This window comes from Plutella xylostella, chromosome 19, assembly GCF_932276165.1.
Source record: "Plutella xylostella chromosome 19, ilPluXylo3.1, whole genome shotgun sequence".
In the NCBI taxonomy this organism is placed as follows: Eukaryota; Metazoa; Arthropoda; class Insecta; order Lepidoptera; family Plutellidae; genus Plutella; species Plutella xylostella.
The window spans coordinates 4,360,307-4,378,949 of record NC_063999.1 but is presented as its reverse complement, the minus strand read 5'-3'; the positions used below and the strand labels follow the sequence as shown (position 1 = coordinate 4,378,949).

The 18,643-nt window shown below is 38.9% G+C and overlaps 1 protein-coding gene across 3 annotated transcripts in view; it reads left to right on the top strand.

Annotated features, from left to right (window-relative positions):
* The window catches only part of LOC105387224 (membralin), a 92,744-nt gene that overhangs the window by 29,327 nt on the left and 44,774 nt on the right, over positions 1 to 18,643 (top strand). For all 3 annotated transcript variants that reach the window (XM_038105768.2, XM_011557921.3, XM_038105767.2), the window contains exon 9: positions 16,431 to 16,563. In XM_038105768.2, the coding sequence (XP_037961696.2) occupies positions 16,431 to 16,563 (133 nt within the window). The remainder of the gene's footprint in view (positions 1 to 16,430; positions 16,564 to 18,643) is intronic.

Below are 18,643 nucleotides of genomic sequence, written 5' to 3'. Positions count from 1 at the left end.
AACACTTCACTTCACTTCATCAACACCATGTCCAGTTGGTGTCCAGTAGCCCCGAGCGAAACTTGTTATGCAGGAATACCTATCAATCCTGTCACGGCTCTGTTCATTTATGAATGTGCCCAATACATCAGCTGGACCATGGTCGACGCGCCACATATCACCTGCCAAGATTCCTGCTGTTGATTATTCAGATATTCGAAGAAGACTGATACACTGTTGACGCGATTTATAAGCATACTGGACCTATTTTCTTAACAATTACATTTATACTTACACAGTTGACTCTTTTTTAACACTATTACAGTAGGTACACATCCAACAGAATAGTAGATAATCTATATTTACTTTAGCCGCCTTGCTGTAGTGTCGGTGCCCGGACACCGCCCGTGTTGTCCAAGCAGGTGGAATTAGCCCGAGTGCTTTTTTATTGCATTTAATCCGGCCAGGCACGTTAAAATGTAATTCCGTCCGACTTCGAACCTCCTTGCACCTTCTTTAAACTCGTTTGTGTAACTTGACGCGAAGGGGTGCCGGGCGTCTGGTCTGCATTATATTTCCTCAAAAGATCGTAAAATTTCCGCTCTAAAACTAAGCAAAGAAAACTCACAAGTATCGTCGTACTCAGGTAAGGAGGTATCCATACCGAAACACTAAGTCAACCAATATTTTCGTAAAAACGTACTTAAAAACTAAAACAATATCTAGTCGCCGCTAGTTATAAGTTCTGAATGTCTCCTGGCAGTAGATAAAGTTTGTAATAAGAGTTAGAGTCTGGATTGGAAACAAGTCGGTGGCGCGAGTTTTAAGAAGTTCCCGCTCGTTTGTTTGATTCTTCGATCGCTCTCGGATGATACTTGGAGTGCTCCTCGATTCCTTTATTATTGTGTTGTAAAGTTGCACATGCAGCTTATATTCTCAATACTCGTTCTTTGCTACACTTACCTGCAAGTTACATAACTTTTTCTGTTTGCCTTGCTAGTAATAAAATCAGAGTCGTATCATATTTTTTCCCTACTTGTGCTGTTGACTCTACATTGAATTCCAAGACTTCTAAGTAGGGAAGTTTCCTAAGTTATTGTAAAAGTTCAAGCACATGCGATTCTGATACGATTATACAAGTTAAAGCTCTTCTTACAATTTTTACAATGAGCGAAGTAAATACAGGACAACCTGTGATATTCTAAACTTCTAGCTATCTTTTATTATCGAGGAAAAGTGTTTATTCGCAATTTCATTCCCAGTCTTACTTACCATGTTTTATATGTATGTGTTAAAGTACCCACTGGTTTTTTTCAGACAATAGAGAAGTCCGGAGTAGTTGGGCGGCTTATCTCGATATTAGCGGAAACTTATCGTGTTCATTATAATTAATCCACACCCGCCATGTTCCCTGACGGCTCTATCTACGCGCCAACTTCAACTGTTCTCCTCATTCTTTTAGTTTTTATTGAATTTTCACTGTCTATGAACAGTTTTAAGATAATAATAATTGTATGTTGTTTGATTACTTGTCTACCTTTTGTTACGTTATTTCTTTTTAAAAAAAAGTGTGTGTTTTGAACAAAACATACTTCCTTTTTGAGAGGGTATAATTTTGACTTAGTATATTTACTAGGTAAGATTTGCAAGCTGAAATAGGTAAAAATTATGATTATTATGACTATGTTTTAGGTTGTGTACTTTATTATTATGTTGATATATTAATTTTACACATGATATTTATGTAAAATATCTTGTGTTGAGGTCTGGCTATTCACAATGGACTACTCCTGGGTAAGTTCGATGTCCCAGTAGTTTATCACTTCTGTGCTAACCACAATAGTGCCATAACATTTAATGGCAACGAGCCTGTACTATAAAGCCTTGAATCGAGTCGTCATATAAGGCTCTCAACTTCTTAATATTATTTCTGTACTAAACGGAAGCTATAAATGGCGGCAAGTCCAAAAGTCGGCCATGACACTGCGTGTTGTTTACTGCCTGGAAGTAATGGATGCGACAATTTTATGATTATAACTGACTTACGCCAAAAACAGATAAAAAATATCCTAAGCGAATAAAACTCTAGGACTATAATCGTTCGCTGGCCCTCCCGTTGTCGAAACGAACGGTCGTAAAGGGAAGGCGGAAGCACGCCGGTGTCGAGTGCCGCGGAATATGAAATTAATTTAGCAAAACAGATTAGAAGATATCTGATTCATTGGCCGTTGTAATACCCACTTTGTTTTATTTGCTTTCTTTTTTGGTTTTGTCAAATGCCCGTTTGTATCGATGTTATATTATTGAGGAATGATTAAAATGTCTCGTATACAGTGTTTAATGGTGTGTCACCTGTGCCTCATATAGGACCGGCGCACCCTGGGCAGCCAGCGACACTAATCTGACTGGCCAATCTTTTCATCACGATTATAGATATAGCTAGCCTAGCTATATGCATAATTGTTAGCCTTCAGCATAGTTGTTACTACGGCGTAGTCATTGCTACGGCGTAGTCATTGCTACGGCGTAGTCATTGCTACGGCGTAGTCATTGCTACGGCGTAGTCATTGCTACGGCGTAGACATTGCTACGGCGTAGTCATTGCTACGGTGTAGATATTTTTACCTTTTCAATTCGTACTTTAATTTCAATGCTGTTAGTTAATTTCTTAACATTGTACTTATATATAACAACAACGGAAAACCTTCTGCTGCAGTTAATCAGACGCAAACACGCGAAATGCTTCTAAACGATGTTTGCAATCCATAGTGAAGTAATCACTTAGCCGGATTAGGTCGGAGTGTCAAGTTTACACCTCGGAGCGGGCAGCGCGTGACACCGCAGGGAAATCTCGCCCATCACTTAGCTCGATAAGAGATGGGCGAGACTGTTGCGCGACCGGACATTAGAGTGCTGTGTTTCGACACCGTTTCACTAGCATGTTGAAATGATGGACTTCTGTATGTAAATTCAGAGTGCCCGTTAGTCAAGATCATGCCCGTAGGAGGTTACACAACTCAGTATTCTAAACAAGCTGTTCTTAACTCGAAAAAAATATAGACCATATTGAAAAGTATCGCAGTTTGTAGGGAGAGCGATTCCTAAAAACGGGACACACTATACAAATAGATACTTTTTATGTTAATTTTTCTAACCCACTGCAATAAATTACGGCTGTTTTAAATTTCGCCAAAAGTTCACTGTGTATAAGTTGTTATTGTTACTCAAATAGTCAACATTGTCGTTCTAAATTCTTTTAACACTTCGACGGATCACACTTTAACACACTTGGGCTCGCATCCCTCCGCCTCGAGTCGGCAATCTTTTCCGATGGTGACGATAACCGCGAGCAAACTGCCGGTAATCGAGTGGGGCCGCTGTAAACTGGACATACAGGGATCCGAGATGGACTGGCTAAGTGAATTACAAAATTGTAGCCCGCTAAATTGCTACACGATTTGTGTGGGCAATCAATAATGATTAAATTGCATTAATAAATGATCTAGCATTCTTATTTTGTAGGTTGTGTGTGTTTTTTATTCGACACATATCTTTTAAAATCGACAGACTCCACTTTGTAAATTCCAGTACTCAAACAAACAGGATTACTTCTGAATTATTTTATAGCCTAAGCTTTGTTATGAAAGCGCGAAACAAAACGCCGCCGAGTGTAAAAAATGCGCTAAACCGTTACAAAGTTGCCGTAAATCCAAAGATAATCCTGAACATAAAAATCTCACGGTCTATTGGAGCGCGTTTCCGATTAGAGCGTCCGTCGGCCGGCGAGGCAATAACCGGTGCTTTATGATAAAGTTAATTAGATTGAACATTCGTTCCCTCGAGCGAGTATACAGATAAGATGCGCCGTCTCGCAAAAGGCAAAGAAAATGGAAAAATTAAAGCCAACAGTTGGCTGCCCCATGTACTATCCCTACAGACTCGCTCTGCTACAAGTCTCCTCCTCACGTCTATAGCTCTAATTACAAAAGTATGTGGGCCCGAAGTTGTGGCTCTCATACATGTGACCACGAGATAAACCGCACTCGAGTTGAAGAGCTTCATTTGAAAGTTGTGCCGAAGAACCGTCTCCGATAGCCGCTCGCCCGGAGATATAATTAGTTTCGAAGCGATCGCCCGCTCGGGTAAAAGTCAAACAAAACTGATGCTCTTATGCGATTGTGCTCGAGCGGACGCTGGACGCGACAGCTTATCCGAAATTCATTAACCAACAATTCATTTAACAAGCAATATTGACGTTTAGACCGAAAGTGTTCGGCTTTGCCACTGCGGCTGGGTGCTGAATTTGAGGCTGCAATTTTTTACCGAAGAGAGTCGTGAAGCCGTAAATAAAAATTGAAATTTTCATAACCAACTTGTAGTTGCGGGAGCTAGCTTGTAAGGTTGCCGAGTTAATGAAAACGTCCGCTTGTCCTGAAAATAGTTTATTGCTTCTCCGAGAAAACATGGTAGTGGCTAAGTGGGGCTGGCGGAGTTAGGCTGGCAAATTGGTTACATCCTGCGCAGGCCCGCGGCGCCCGGCGAAGCCTCCTCAACAGGGCAATTGTGCAAAATATAAAATTTAAGTTATGTTTGTGTATATATTTATTCTATACACATTCTATATAAAAAAGTTGCATATTATGTATACAAAATGCTGGTAAATATAAATGAAAAACTATACTTACCTGATTGGTGTTATGGTGACCAACAAAGCTTATATAATATGCTAATTTTCATAAATCATTTGCCAAAAGTCGACTGTTGAGCAAATGCTCAACAATCAATCATAAAATATGATCGAATAAAATATTCATGTGTCCTAGAATGTTTATTTACATAATGAATTTTAGTTGTAGTTAAATAATTGTAGTTTTTAGTGACGTGTATAAATTCTTATTTTAATATTATTTTATGTAACCAGTAAAGCCATACGATAAATAAATAAATAATGAATTTTTAACCGGGTAAATAAAAAATTTATTTAGATAGAATATAATTTTTAACGCTGGGATTCATCCAAATACATTCCGATAATTTTAATTGAACTTTAAATATTCCCGTAAATCTGAATAGAAATAATTCGTTTCACGTATTGATATATATTTTATTTATAATATTTTTTCCGTGGAATATAAATATTTGACTTGAAGCTCTCCTATAGATTCTGAAAAACATGTCGCATTTCCTAGATTTCAATTATTTATGCAATTCTTTGCACAATTTTGACTTTTTTACACATCACAGATATTTTTAAATAAATAAAAGTAGCTTCCATTCCCATTTGCTGTGAGGGACGTTGTAATACTTATAATATTTCGTGTGTAAAGGTTGCTCAGTTGTGCAGCGCGGTAAGGGCGCGCGCACACTTCGTCTCGTATCTGTTTCCACGTCGGATGGTGTGCAATTGCACGTGTGCTTGCCAGCTCGAGCACCAAATGGACTCGGTGCATCACCGGCTTTATTTTTGTCTCGAGAGATAACTACTGTGGTGGCAGGTTGAGTGTTTGTTCTTGCTATTTACACTGCCGGGCAATGAAATAGTTCCACCCACAAAATGCCGACAAACACCTTAATATCTCCTAAGATATAGAACCTAGCTTCATGAATTAAAAAGTTTAATGAAATATAGTTCATTATGCAAACATTTTTAAATGCAAACTCTTTTTAATAGTGTTATTTTCGAAGCCATGGATAAAAAAAGATAAGAAGCAAAATTTTCGGGTTTGAAAATTTAGGAAAACATTTGCTTCGTTTTTAGTTTTGCTTTTTATTTCATTCTTTTTTTTTGTCGTTGTGAAAGAATTATAAAATTGTAAAGCCTTACGGCTCTCGTACCCATAAATCATGCCCGTATCACGCGAGGATTGTGCGAGAATCATCACCATGGTGGAAATGGGAACCAGCCAAAGAAATGCGGCCAGGATAATGGGTGTGACTCATACTACTGTACGACGAGTGATCTAAAGGTTTAGGGAGACTGGATTAAACCTGAGAAGACCAGGTACTGGCAAGCCAAGGTGCACAACAGGTCGAAAAGATCGATTCATTGCGGAAATCATGTTAAGAAATCGACATCAGACGGGAGTAGCCGTTCAACAACAACTTCTACAAGTTCGAAGGGAGCCAATAAGCGAGTGGACAGTCAGGAGACGTCTTGCCGAAAGAAGATCAAAGCTTTACAGGCCAGCAAATGGCCCAAAACTGGAACGGCATCATAAAGTTGCCCGATTGCGATACGCCCGTGATCATACAGAATGGGGTGAGGACGAATGGGGCAGAGTGATGTTCTCAGATGAGTCACAATTTATGCTGTACCATCGTGATGGGAGGAAAAGAGTATACCGACAAGCAGGAGAACATTTTTCACAAGTATGTTTGAAGAAAAGGTGGCACACGGCGGAGGCAGTTTTCACGTGTGGGCGGGTATCTCTGCAGAGGGTCAAACGGCGTTAGTTCCAATCGAGAACGGGAACCTAACTACTGTGAGATACATCAATGAGGTCCTCAATGAACACGCTGGTCCGTTTTTGGCCAATATGGGCGAGAATGCCATGTTTATGCACGATAATGCACGGGCGCACACTGCTCAAGTTGTAAATGAGTATCTTCATGAGGTCGGAATGCACAAAATGGAGTGGCCAGCAAGGAACCCCGATTTGAATCCCATTGAGCATGGTTGGGACGAGCTTGACAGACCTGTGAAAGACGAGATCCACCTCCAATTACACTTTGTGGCTTGAAAGACGCCCTCATCAAAGAATGGGAGAACATTCCTCAGCATATGCTGAAGAATAAGGTATTCAATCCAAATCCAATCGCGTAGAAGCTGTATTGAGAGCACACGGAGGAAACAATAAGTACTGAGTTATCAAAATACCATGTTTACACCTAATAAACGCATAATTTCAGATTTTGTTTTATTTGCCAAATGCCCCATTTTTTTAAAAACATTTAATTTAAATTTTTATTACAATATTTAAGTTTTTACATGGGAATATTCTGATACGCTATTAAATATTGTACAATATTGCAGAAGGCTTCATTAAGCTAGCATTTTCCGTTTAGGAGTAATTTGGTGTTATATCAGTGGAACTATTTCATTGCCCGGCAGTGTATTTCCACAACGTAATGTAGAAAACAGGAAACTTCATGAAAAAACCTTATGTATTATCAGGCTTGTGAAAATTACAAGCGGAGAAGTAAATTCTAAACTGACAGTTACACGTGACGGCTTATTGGCAGTGCGCCTCCAAATGATCGAAGCATAATTCATCCTTGAAGCCGCTTCATTCGGCTGACGTAAACATAGGTTTGAGTGAGCCGTGACGTTGAACGGAGCTGTGCTACGCTTCTAAAAAGTTATGAAGTGTCGGAGGGGAATATTGAATTAGTGGTGAATTTTGCATTTTTCCCGAGCGAGAGACACAAAAAGGCTTGCCGGTGAACGGTGCACGCTGAATCAATTACGTTAGGTCCGCCGCGCTCCGGCGGTAATTCGATCCGTCGGCAAATGTTGATTCGGCCGCGGGGCGACCGCGGGGCGGGGGGGGACCAATTCACTGATCCACTTTCTCCATTTACACTTTCCAAATGTGTGACCCCAAATAGCTGGACTTCGGAAAATCCAACTAGCACGGATAACGTGATTCCTGGCATTCCATATTCCGGACCCGGTTTCCATACTGGATTCAATCAGCTCACTCGCATCGGCCGCATTGTGCGAGCGATGACAGTAATCTGCCGAACCGTCGGAGCGGCAGACATTTACCAGATTTCGGGAGAGCGACAAAGAGGATTATCGAAATTAACCTCCTCGTCGACGTAATAATTGACTCGTCTTCCAGCCGAGTGCCTGGGGTCTCGGCTCCTTGACGTAACAGCTTGCTTGCTAATTATCCCCATTATTGTTTCAAATCTTCCATAATACTCGGAATGTTGTACTCGTAGCCTATAAAAGCTCTTCAACATTGTTGCCGGTTGAAGTGCAGATTACTTGAGCTATTATACGCTGCCTCATTAAATCTTCCTTACTTTCAAGATGCCGTTATATTGTATCGATAATGTATATTTGATAATAATCAATAATTCTTCACGTGTCCTGTGTGTGTGTGTGTGTGTACTTTTACGAAAAAAAGACGTTGAGATTTCAGATATTTTTTATCTGAAAATGTAGTATTAGACTTGCAAGTCTTGACTGCATCTCATCGCTCGGGCGGGCGCGCTGTCTAGATTAGCCGGGGCTTTCGGGTGGTGTAATCCGGCGGACGGCCGCTCACAATAGGCTTTATTAACATGCATGCGTCGGGCTCGATACAAATTGGCGATGAGTCGGCTCCTGGAAGACGCCGGCGGGGCGCCCGAGCGGCTAATGGCACTGGGACGTTATTACCCGCCCATGTCACAGGCTTCGTGCACGGAAACAAATCTAGATGTAGATTTTTGTTATTTCCTAGACCACTAAAATAACATTTATTTATACATTTATGGCTTAGTTGCATAATTAGGACACGGTAGTAAGTGTTGACATCACACAGTTGAAAATAAATGAGGTTTCACACACCACACTGAAACAAAAATTGTGATCGAGTTCGCGCTTTGAACGTGAAACTTTCCAAATCGATGGCAGCCATATTGAAATATTTAAAGCAATTAAATGTGTGCTGAAATGTTGTACCGCAACTTGCCTTTGTAAGGATTCCTAAATATTGGCGTGTTAGAACTGAAACTTACAGGTTATGTCAGCCTCAAACAAGTTTGTTATTAATATTAATTTACACGTATACATTACGCTCATATTGTTTGCATTTTCTCGTATGAAAAAATATAGTCCATTATGTAATGAAAAAGCTTTATCAAGAGTGAAAATGTTGCGGTCAAGTTTATTAAAATGATTAAGTACGGACGAGGCGAGGTCGACGCGGCACGGGAATTGTGTTAAAGCGCTTCACTCAAATTAACCAATATATGCTGCCATTTTTAGAGGTCCATATTAAGTAGCGAAGCTCGTGGAATCATAGCGTAAGGGTTTCGATCATTAAGCAAGTAAATGGTTAATGAAAGTAGAATGAGTACTAAACAATGTAGGGAGTTTCGCCAGTCACCTCGCTGTCGTTAAATGTTGTTATCGCCGCGATTAAGTAACAAAACAAGCCGGATAGAGGGACTCACAGCGACGGGAGGAATACCACATTGTCACTTTCAAAGTAGGTATGTAGGTAAGAAATGAATTGCTAGATATTATTATGTATAATTATCGCCATTTTGTACAGACCCAGAACACACTTTTAATAATTATGGAATTTACTAACCATGACATATAACTGAAGATTATGAAAATGAAGTAGCGAATTCCAAGATCGTGTACAGATTGGAATAAAGTATTCTCTATTTCCTAAACCCGACCCTGAACCCTAGCCACGGGGTGGCGGGGGCTCGAATAATAATGTCAGTTTACGACGGCTGCCGAGTGAATCAATAAAAACACTAATAATGCACGGCAACGCCACAGTGTCATTCTGTTCACTGTAGTGACGAAACTTGCTGTGGACTCTACCTCTCTCATAAGCAGGCTTATGGTGTAACGAGACATGCCCACGTGTGGAGTCATACAGTCGTAAACTCTATCTATGCCATATGATTTCAAATAACTTTCATCTGGTTCCGTATACCCTTACCCATACAGCTTAAGTAAGCCCACTGACCCAGTGGTAGAAATAAATATCACTCTCCATTGAAATATTAGCCATCGTGGCACAGACCGCTGTGTCCGTAATCCCGGCGTGCAGCGTTGTCGATTACCAGCTAACGAGCTCGTAAAGATCCATCTCCGTCGCGGGGCTTAGCCGAAATGTTACGGAGAATGATATTGCCTGAAACAAAAGAGGTAAGTGACCCCACCACTAAAATATAAACTGAGAGTCTTGAGAAAACGGGAGGAATCTATAGAGAATGTAACGCTGCGCGCTAGTTAGTTAAGTGCAACAGACTGAGGGACGTAGGTAGCCAGTTGTTGCATTTTGTGTAGATACTACGAAAAACAAAGGTATTAATTAATATTAAAATAAATCCGATATTTCAGTGAACTCCGATATTTCCAGTTACTAGTAAGTAAATTTGAAATTGATTTAAATCATCCTGATTCGGCCAAGGCTACCGAACAGTGTAATTTCGTACGCTGTTGTATTAATATGAAATTCTAGTGAAGGATCTCACCACTGCCTTTGTTTCTGCACTGAATAAACACCCTGTATTTCCAGCGAAATGTTTATTCATTTTCGTGCATGCATTATCATGGTCCAAATTCAATACACTGATCATCATTGATAGGAAAATTTCATTTTGAATTGACCGTTTCGAATTCGTTTTTTTCGTTGTCTTTTAGGTGACTTGATCGAGAGTCTTCTACATGTTTTTTCAAAATCGGTCCAATTTTACTGAACACATTTCAATAGCTAGTACCACAAAGGCGTGTAGTTTTGTAGTAACTCAATTCGTAAAATAAATAATTTTCCAGTGAACCCTAAAGCCGTGGGTCCATTATTCTCAATTTGCGCCAAGTTGAAGGAATCGCCGGCGTCTCGGCGGGTGTCCCCCTTGATTAAACCCCTGGAAGTTGGCCTCAGTTGCTGTGCATTTTGCAGTTCACAGTTCACCTTAGAGTTTTTTTTACAAGTCTCCCGTCAGATTGCATAGAGCTTAGCTTACACAGTTTTGTATTACTAGAACGGGCCGTGGATTGTGCTGCAGACATCTTTTTAATATTGTTTTCAGCTCTGCTACGGGTATTTTGTACCAGCGTAATTACTTTATTTTATATTTTTATGAAAGCAAAGCATTGTAGATAACCTTAGTACCGCTTTTGTCTAACAAGTTCACTTCAATATTGCTGTTTTGGTTGTGCATCGCATAATATAATATTATTGTTGGATTGTATTAATTTAGTACAGAATTATGTTAAATTAAATGATAACAAAACTACACGGTTTCCTCAGTTCGTATATGTTTCGTCAACATATGTGGTCACTGCTCTTCAGTGTCGTATATATATGCTGATATAGCTGTGCTATGCACTTATTAACCATATGTTCCTATACTGGGGAAATAAGAGGTTGTACACCTTTTCCGTTTCGATTAATTATAGTTTATTATATTGTATGCTTATTAACTATTTTTTTATTTTATTAATTTAGCTCGTATTTTGTGATACGGCTTTATTCTCGCATCATATAATCGTGTGTTGTTGTCAGTCAATCAACAAAAGAAAACAAAATTTTGTGATTACCTACTTTAGATTTAATTTTCCTGATCTGAGGATGGTCTACCATCGAGGAAATCAATCTATCGTCTTGCTTACATGAATCGGGCAGGATTCAAGCGGTTCGAAGCTTTATTCTTCTTCAATCGGCAGGTTCTCTGATAGTACCAGCGGCTTATCGAACAGTTGAGTTGCGCTTATTGCGTATTGACAGTGCGCTAGTTACTCGTATTTGGGCGGCGTGGGCGCGTGCCTGGCGGCCGTCGCGGGCGATCGTTGCAGACTCGGAATTAAAATTAATAGCGCCGCCCGGCACGTCCGCGCCTCGGACTGCTGGGTAATTTGTTTACTTGTTCACTCTGGATTACGAGGCGACGGCGGATAGGCAACCCGTAGGACGGACCTCTACTGTGTATTTGAGACTCAAATTGGGAGGCGCTGTATTGCAATAATGTGCGTAGCAACCGTTGCATATGTAAAATTCGGTAGAGTTAAATAACAATAAAAAACGTTATGATTTTAGCTAAACGACTGCGGCACTTGAATTGTAAAGACATCTTGTTACTTTAAAAGACATACTTACTTACATATTTTTTCTATAACTGATTATTCGGCATCAAACGTTATTCTCAAAACATTATGGTCACTGAAATTAAGCATGAGTTGTCACTAAACAAGAGTATAACTCAACCAGTGGCTAACAGACAGAACACAGTTATGAATTAGGCCGCTAGACACCCGGCGTGTCTTGTGCGAGACCTGATCACTATTCTGTTGTATTGAACAATCTTATTCCGTACGTTGCAGATATTACAAACAATTGTTTCTATATTTTTTATTCTGTAATCTAAAATATTGCCAATAGGCCGAAATCCATAATTTAGCGAGGGATGCCCACCAGCCCGCTGCTAGTAGTGGTACAGCCATTTGTCTAGCAGTGAACGATAATTGACTAATGCTGCCGTTTATGTATATATAAAGGTAGGCGTACATCTATCGGTATCGTACATATATCGGGCCAAACGAATTTCCAGTCCGGATAAACGGCGTCGGCAATGACGATGAAGTGGTCGCACATGTATAAATTTCTATACAAATAATACTGAATACAATGCGTCCGTTGTGTACGATGCTGAAAGCTGGACGCTTACCTTAAATAACTTACTCGTGAATCATGCCTATGTCTCATCTATTATATCAGCTACATAATTATGTTCCTTTAGTTGTTATCACCGAACATAATAATATTATCCATCCTATCTAAATAGCAATAGAGTAGTGTCCGGCACCAGAATGCGGAGGTCCCTCGTGTGGGGACGCAGCCCGGGTCCACTATAATGTGTTTATTGTATCAGTGTCGGGCGCCATCAAAATGCAAATAAGGCCCACCCGGCGTCCGGCTCGCCTCGTATTGAGTTATATCGCATATTCTGACGTAGCGCCGACCACCGCCGCAGACTTGCTTCGTTCTGTAGAGATTCTGAATGTTACTGCGACATTTACAAGTCATGGGTGCCTAGTAAGTGTTGAATGTATGAAATAATAGGACGCGTGACAAGTCATTATTAGGTATGATGTAGAGAAATATTAATTTTTACTTTATTCAAGTGTGATTTTCCTGCGAAGAAGCATCTTGTTAATTATACTGTTTGGCTACTGTGTAACCAATTAGCATAAATATGTAGTAACCTACTGAAAAGTTACCTGTAGCTTTATTCCCAATGTTAATTTAAAAATCTGATAAAATAATGCTCGAAAGAACATTCATAACATGACACATCCATGCTTTGCACACCCCGCTTCACAGCGAATTACTGACGAAATCTTGCAGTACATGCACAGACCGTCTCCAATTTTAATACGCTCGCTCGCGACACAGAATATCTGTCAGAGTCTGCGACTGGGTCCCAGTATGAATCGGTTGGGTGTGCAGTACATCGTGTTAATAAGCCGGCGGTGTCGGGGTGTCGGATGCCGGGTGTCGGTCGTTAGCACGTAATCGCCGACACCTAATTAGAAAGTCACCGGAGAGCGCCGGCTCTGCTGCGATCCCACACATGACCCGCGATATTTAATGCGACCACTTTCTGTGTGTGTGCGTGTGTGTGTTTGTGTGTCTGTGTGTGGGTGTAGCTGGATGAATGTGGGTGCACTGAATGGTGTAGTGGAGGTGTGCATTGAGGCTTTCAGGTTTCATAATGTAGAGATTTGTAGATGTATCATGATATGAATTTCAGTGGTAGGAGTACATGTACAGTCAATGTCTACGGTTAATACACTCCCGAGCAATGAAAAAGTTTCATCCATGGACATGTTCTACGTCTCTGGAACTTTTGATCCAGAGAATACTGAAATTATGTGAATTTGACGGGAACACCCAAATATTCCGAAAAACTTTTTTCCGAATTTGATAACACCGAATATGTAATTTACGAAATATTGCAATACCGATTTTTTAAAATATCGAATTATAAAAATTACGATAATTATAATTTCGAATATTATAATCACGAATATTGTTATTACGATTGTTAAATATACGAACGTTAAAAAATACGAATACTTTAATATACGAAAAATAAAATACCTATTTATTAAAATCACGAAAAATTAAAATCCCGATCGGAAATATGATAATTCGTGATTTTGACAAAAATTCATCATATAATATGCCATTTATTTCCAAACTAAAGTGACTTAATTATTAATTTTATATAGTTTTACATTTTACAATTTAACATTCTATATCAAAATTTTATCAATTATCTTAAATTCACTATGATGCATTATTAATTATTAACTTTACTAAATTGATTACATTTCTATAACTAAGTATACATTATTTATTAATTTAACCAATTAATATCAGTACTTACTCTATTTTTATTACATTATTAATTTAAATTAAGATAATTTCATTATTAATTTTACTAAATTGATTACATTTGACAAAAATACATAAACGTCTTTAAAACTTCAGAACCAAAACCAAAAGATAGGTGCGACGACGAGCAAAGCGAGGAGGAGCGTGTTAGGTGCACATAGATATCGAAAAACAAAGCGGAGCGCAGCGAAGCGGAGCGGAGCGTTTCAAATATAGAGTAAAATTTTTGTTATACAGTAAAATATTTGTAGTATTTGTTGTTAAGTTACAAAACAAAGCCAATATAATATAATACAATTGGTCGGATTTTTACGGTGGTTAACCTTAAAAAGTTTAGGACCCAAACCTAAAGATAGGTGCGACGACGAGCAAAGCGAGGAGGAGCGTGTTAGGTGCACATAGATATCGAAAAACAAAGCGGAGCGCAGCGAAGCGGAGCGGAGCGTTTCAGATATAGAGTAAAATTTTTGTTATACAGTAAAATATTTGTTGTATTTGTTGTTAAGTTACAGAACAAAGCCAATATAATATAAATATAATATAATACAATTGCTCGGATTTTTACGGTGGTTAACCTTAAAAAGCTTAGGACCCAAACCTAAAGATAGGTGCGACGACGAGCAAAGCGAGGAGGAGCGTGTTAGGTGCACATAGATATCGAAAAACAAAGCGGAGCGCAGCGAAGCGGAGCGGAGCGTTTCATATAATACAGCTTAAAAAATATTGTTTGTATACGGATTATGCTGTTAGTAAACATACTCGTACAATTCCTAATATATGACTATTTCTTGTTCACTAAAAACATTCGGGAATTTGTATTTTCGGAATATTAAAAATTCGGAATTCGTAATTTTAACAATTCGATATAATAAATAATCGTACTTTTGAAACATCGAAATTATAATATTCGGAAATATGACTTTCGTCATTTTAATTAATCTGTGGTATGAAATTTCGTTTATTATACTATTCGTGATTTTCGCTATTCGGAAACTTAAAATTCGGGATTGTGAATTATTCGGAACTATGAAATTCGTAATTATGAAAATCGTTATTTTCATATTCGTAAAAAAGTAATTCGAAATTCTGTAGTGTGCTACTTGTGTCGAACTGTCGAGAGGTATATAAGGAGTATGGTAAGATGACAACTTACCTACTAGTTGGCGTATTTAGTAACTATATATTACTTCAATAAAATCATGAATTAATTAAATGAAAACTATTTATTGCCAATCCAGAATTAACCTTTTCATAGAAACTAGAGCTCCTGTACACGGGTGATGCAATATGTTTTAGAAATAGACGAGAACACGTTCCCAGTTCACTTTACACTTGCGCTTTTGGTGCAGAAGCGAAGTAATCAGCTTATACATTTGACGGTATCGCTTTCTGACGCGCTTAATTGCTGTTTTAGGGGCTCTTTAGTTTAAGCGCTTTATTAGCCGAGGAAATTGAGACGTGCTTCATTTTATACAGCAGCTACCTGGCAGCTTCCTGTTAAAAAAAAATTATAATAATTGCCTGATTCTAGATTCATATTGAAATTGTGTGAAGGTCTCGTTTGACGTATGGAATATTTATTTGTACGTAATTAGTTTCTTTTGATGTAGCGGTAATTCAGTAAGTGTCCTTCATTACTTGTTTAACACATATTTACTGAATGTATAACTGTTTACCTCTACAAACGAAGAGATTTTGTATTTTTGTTATCTTACTAGCTGTTCCCGCGAGCTTCGCTTCGCCTTTTCCAGTGGGAATTTCGCGATAAAAAGTCCATGTGTTAATCCATGGTGCCAGCTGACTCCATACCAAATTTCACCAAAATCAGTTCTGCCGTTTTGACGTGAAGAAGTAATAAACATACACACTCACAAACTTTTGCTTTTATTATATTAGTGGGATAATTTAATTTGTACGTCAAATAACATTTATTATATTTTTAAATACACTACTTGCATGCTGTGGATTCATATTTTTTTGAGTGTTAACTGTTTTCAGTGTTTATTTATGTTATCTTATTCATTAATAGGTAACGCTCCATATTGTATTCTAGTAAATAATTATAATACAAGGACCATGTACCTCGTGACATTATATTTTGATGAATACCTTTTTATTTTCCCTGATGTTCACTCCTATACGAGAAAACTTTTTAACTGATGCGTTGCTACTGGTCCACATAATTTATTACTGTGTTGCCATTGGTCCTTACAATGACCCATCTCACTCTGTCAATATCAAAAATGTGCAAGAGACATACTCAGTACTAATTTGTTAAAAAAATAGACTATATAAGTTCCTGTTTGTCCGCAGGCATGGAGGCGATAATGTCCGAGTTCTTCAACGACACGACGACGGCGTTCTACATCATCCTGATCGTGTGGATCGCGGACCAGTACGACGCCATCTGCTGCCACACCGCCATCGCCAAGCGGCACTGGCTCAGGTGAGTCACAGCATCTTAGATTAACAATATACGGACAAGATAGTGTGACACATACAGAAACAACGCGAAAATCTGTCCGAATTTTGTTTGCTGTTAAACCGTTAAGTTTCACCTAATGACAACCATTGAATCAATGAATAAAGTCTTCTTCTAACCGAACTAATTAAAAATAAGAGCGAGACGTTTCTTTTGCACTGATACTCCATTTAGTTCGTATTAAAATATCGTTGATTTACATACATACAATACATTTATGCTCACGACTGTAATCCCCGAAGTGGTAGTCAGATGTTCTTAAGCAAGAGAGAGAAATACTCCTAAGCAAGCCACCCGCTGTTGTTTAGCTGTTCATTTGTACTCACCTGATAGGTCGCGAGCCGTGACTTGTGAGTGACTAATATGCATCCACGTGACCGAGCGGTCCGGTTCTAATACCACGAAATTACAAGAATTAAAAAAAATGCAACTCCGACTGAATGTAAGTTTTTTGAAGTACCTATTATATGTATAAAATCTATCTTATACAAAATTATAGATTAATTTCGTTTCGATAAAATAATACGAAGCCAATGATTTTAAACACGCACGTTTCTGTAAGTGCAAGCCTTTTAAATGTTATATTAAAATTACTGATAATCTTGATTAAAAAGTCATTTTAAGTGCGGAAAATTTCACCCACAGGTTTAATATTAATAAAGTCCCTGACTTTCCGTCTACCTTTTGAACATTAATTTGTGTGAAATTGAGTTTGAGTAACTTTTCATACACATTTGTTAAATTGGCCTTTTAAAACTATAGCGTAGCGGAGGCGGGTGTAACATGTCGCTCTCTGTTCCGAGGCTTGCAATTAACGTGGTCGAAGTGAATACTGCTTCAACATACGTGTACCTACAGTTGTATATAGAGCACTGATGTAACCATTATATTTCTAAAATAACCTTATAACATAGTTCATCATAACCTACAGCATTTCTTATAAGTATTATAGATGATTGTTGCAGCAGGTTAACGGGTCGCCCTATTTACAAACAACTTAAAATATGCTACGGTCAACATCGAAAACAAAGCCACAACAAATGCCTATCAATAAATTAATAACGCCTATAGTTTAATATCAATAATGGCTATAGTTTCGTGTGTAACCCAAACAAGGCCGATAATATTTATGTGAAATTGAAACGTATGATTTTGCGGCTCATTTATTTAGCACTCGAATATTGAATTGGCAAAGCGAGCCCTCACCGCGGCCGGCTGTTGTCAAAACTCATTATGTCAGAGCAACAAACGCATTAATTTAATTATGCACTACCAACAGGAACGCGGTGTGAATATCGATAAATAAATTCATATTTTAAATCTATCTAGTGTTTAATGTACTACTAAGGTTATGATGGATTGTCACTGCAGACTAGGTGGTTCGGTGGAACGGTATATTTTTAAGCCACTTGATTTAAAAATCCAAAGGGTACAAAACAGTGCTCAAAATCCGTCTAAATTGAATCGCATTCTCATTTCCAAATCTGAAAACAATTACCATAATCTCAATATCGACGGTACATCGATTGACAGCGAGATGTTATTTTCCGAGGCGCATCGTGTAGTACCTCCTTAATCGAGAGGCGTCCGAGCACGAAGCAATTTGGCTGGTAACCCGCCCGGGCAATAAGGACTGAGCGCTATTAAAACAAGCGCAAATAAAGCAAATTGAAAACGACACTGCTACAGAGCAGTGAGTATAGCTGTTTCACTCCGCGACGGCACACTGAGGCGCCTGGTGCTGTGTGCGTGTGATGAACGCGCCACGACATTCGGCTAGCGACGCTCCCAGAGATGTCTTTGAGCTGTGGTATTGCTTTTCTTTCCCCCTGTGTCGCTTCACCCCCGCGGAACCCTGTAAAAACAAGTCGATTGTCGTCCGCCCCACTGAGACCTGCTCTAACTAACTGCCTTCTTATATTTGGTAAAATGTCTCAGCATGTCAACTGGACTGGAGTCCTTGATTTATATGATAACCATAACCATTTTTCTTGAAGCGGATAATAAATAGTGGCCTGGACATACTTAATTAAAATTGAAAATT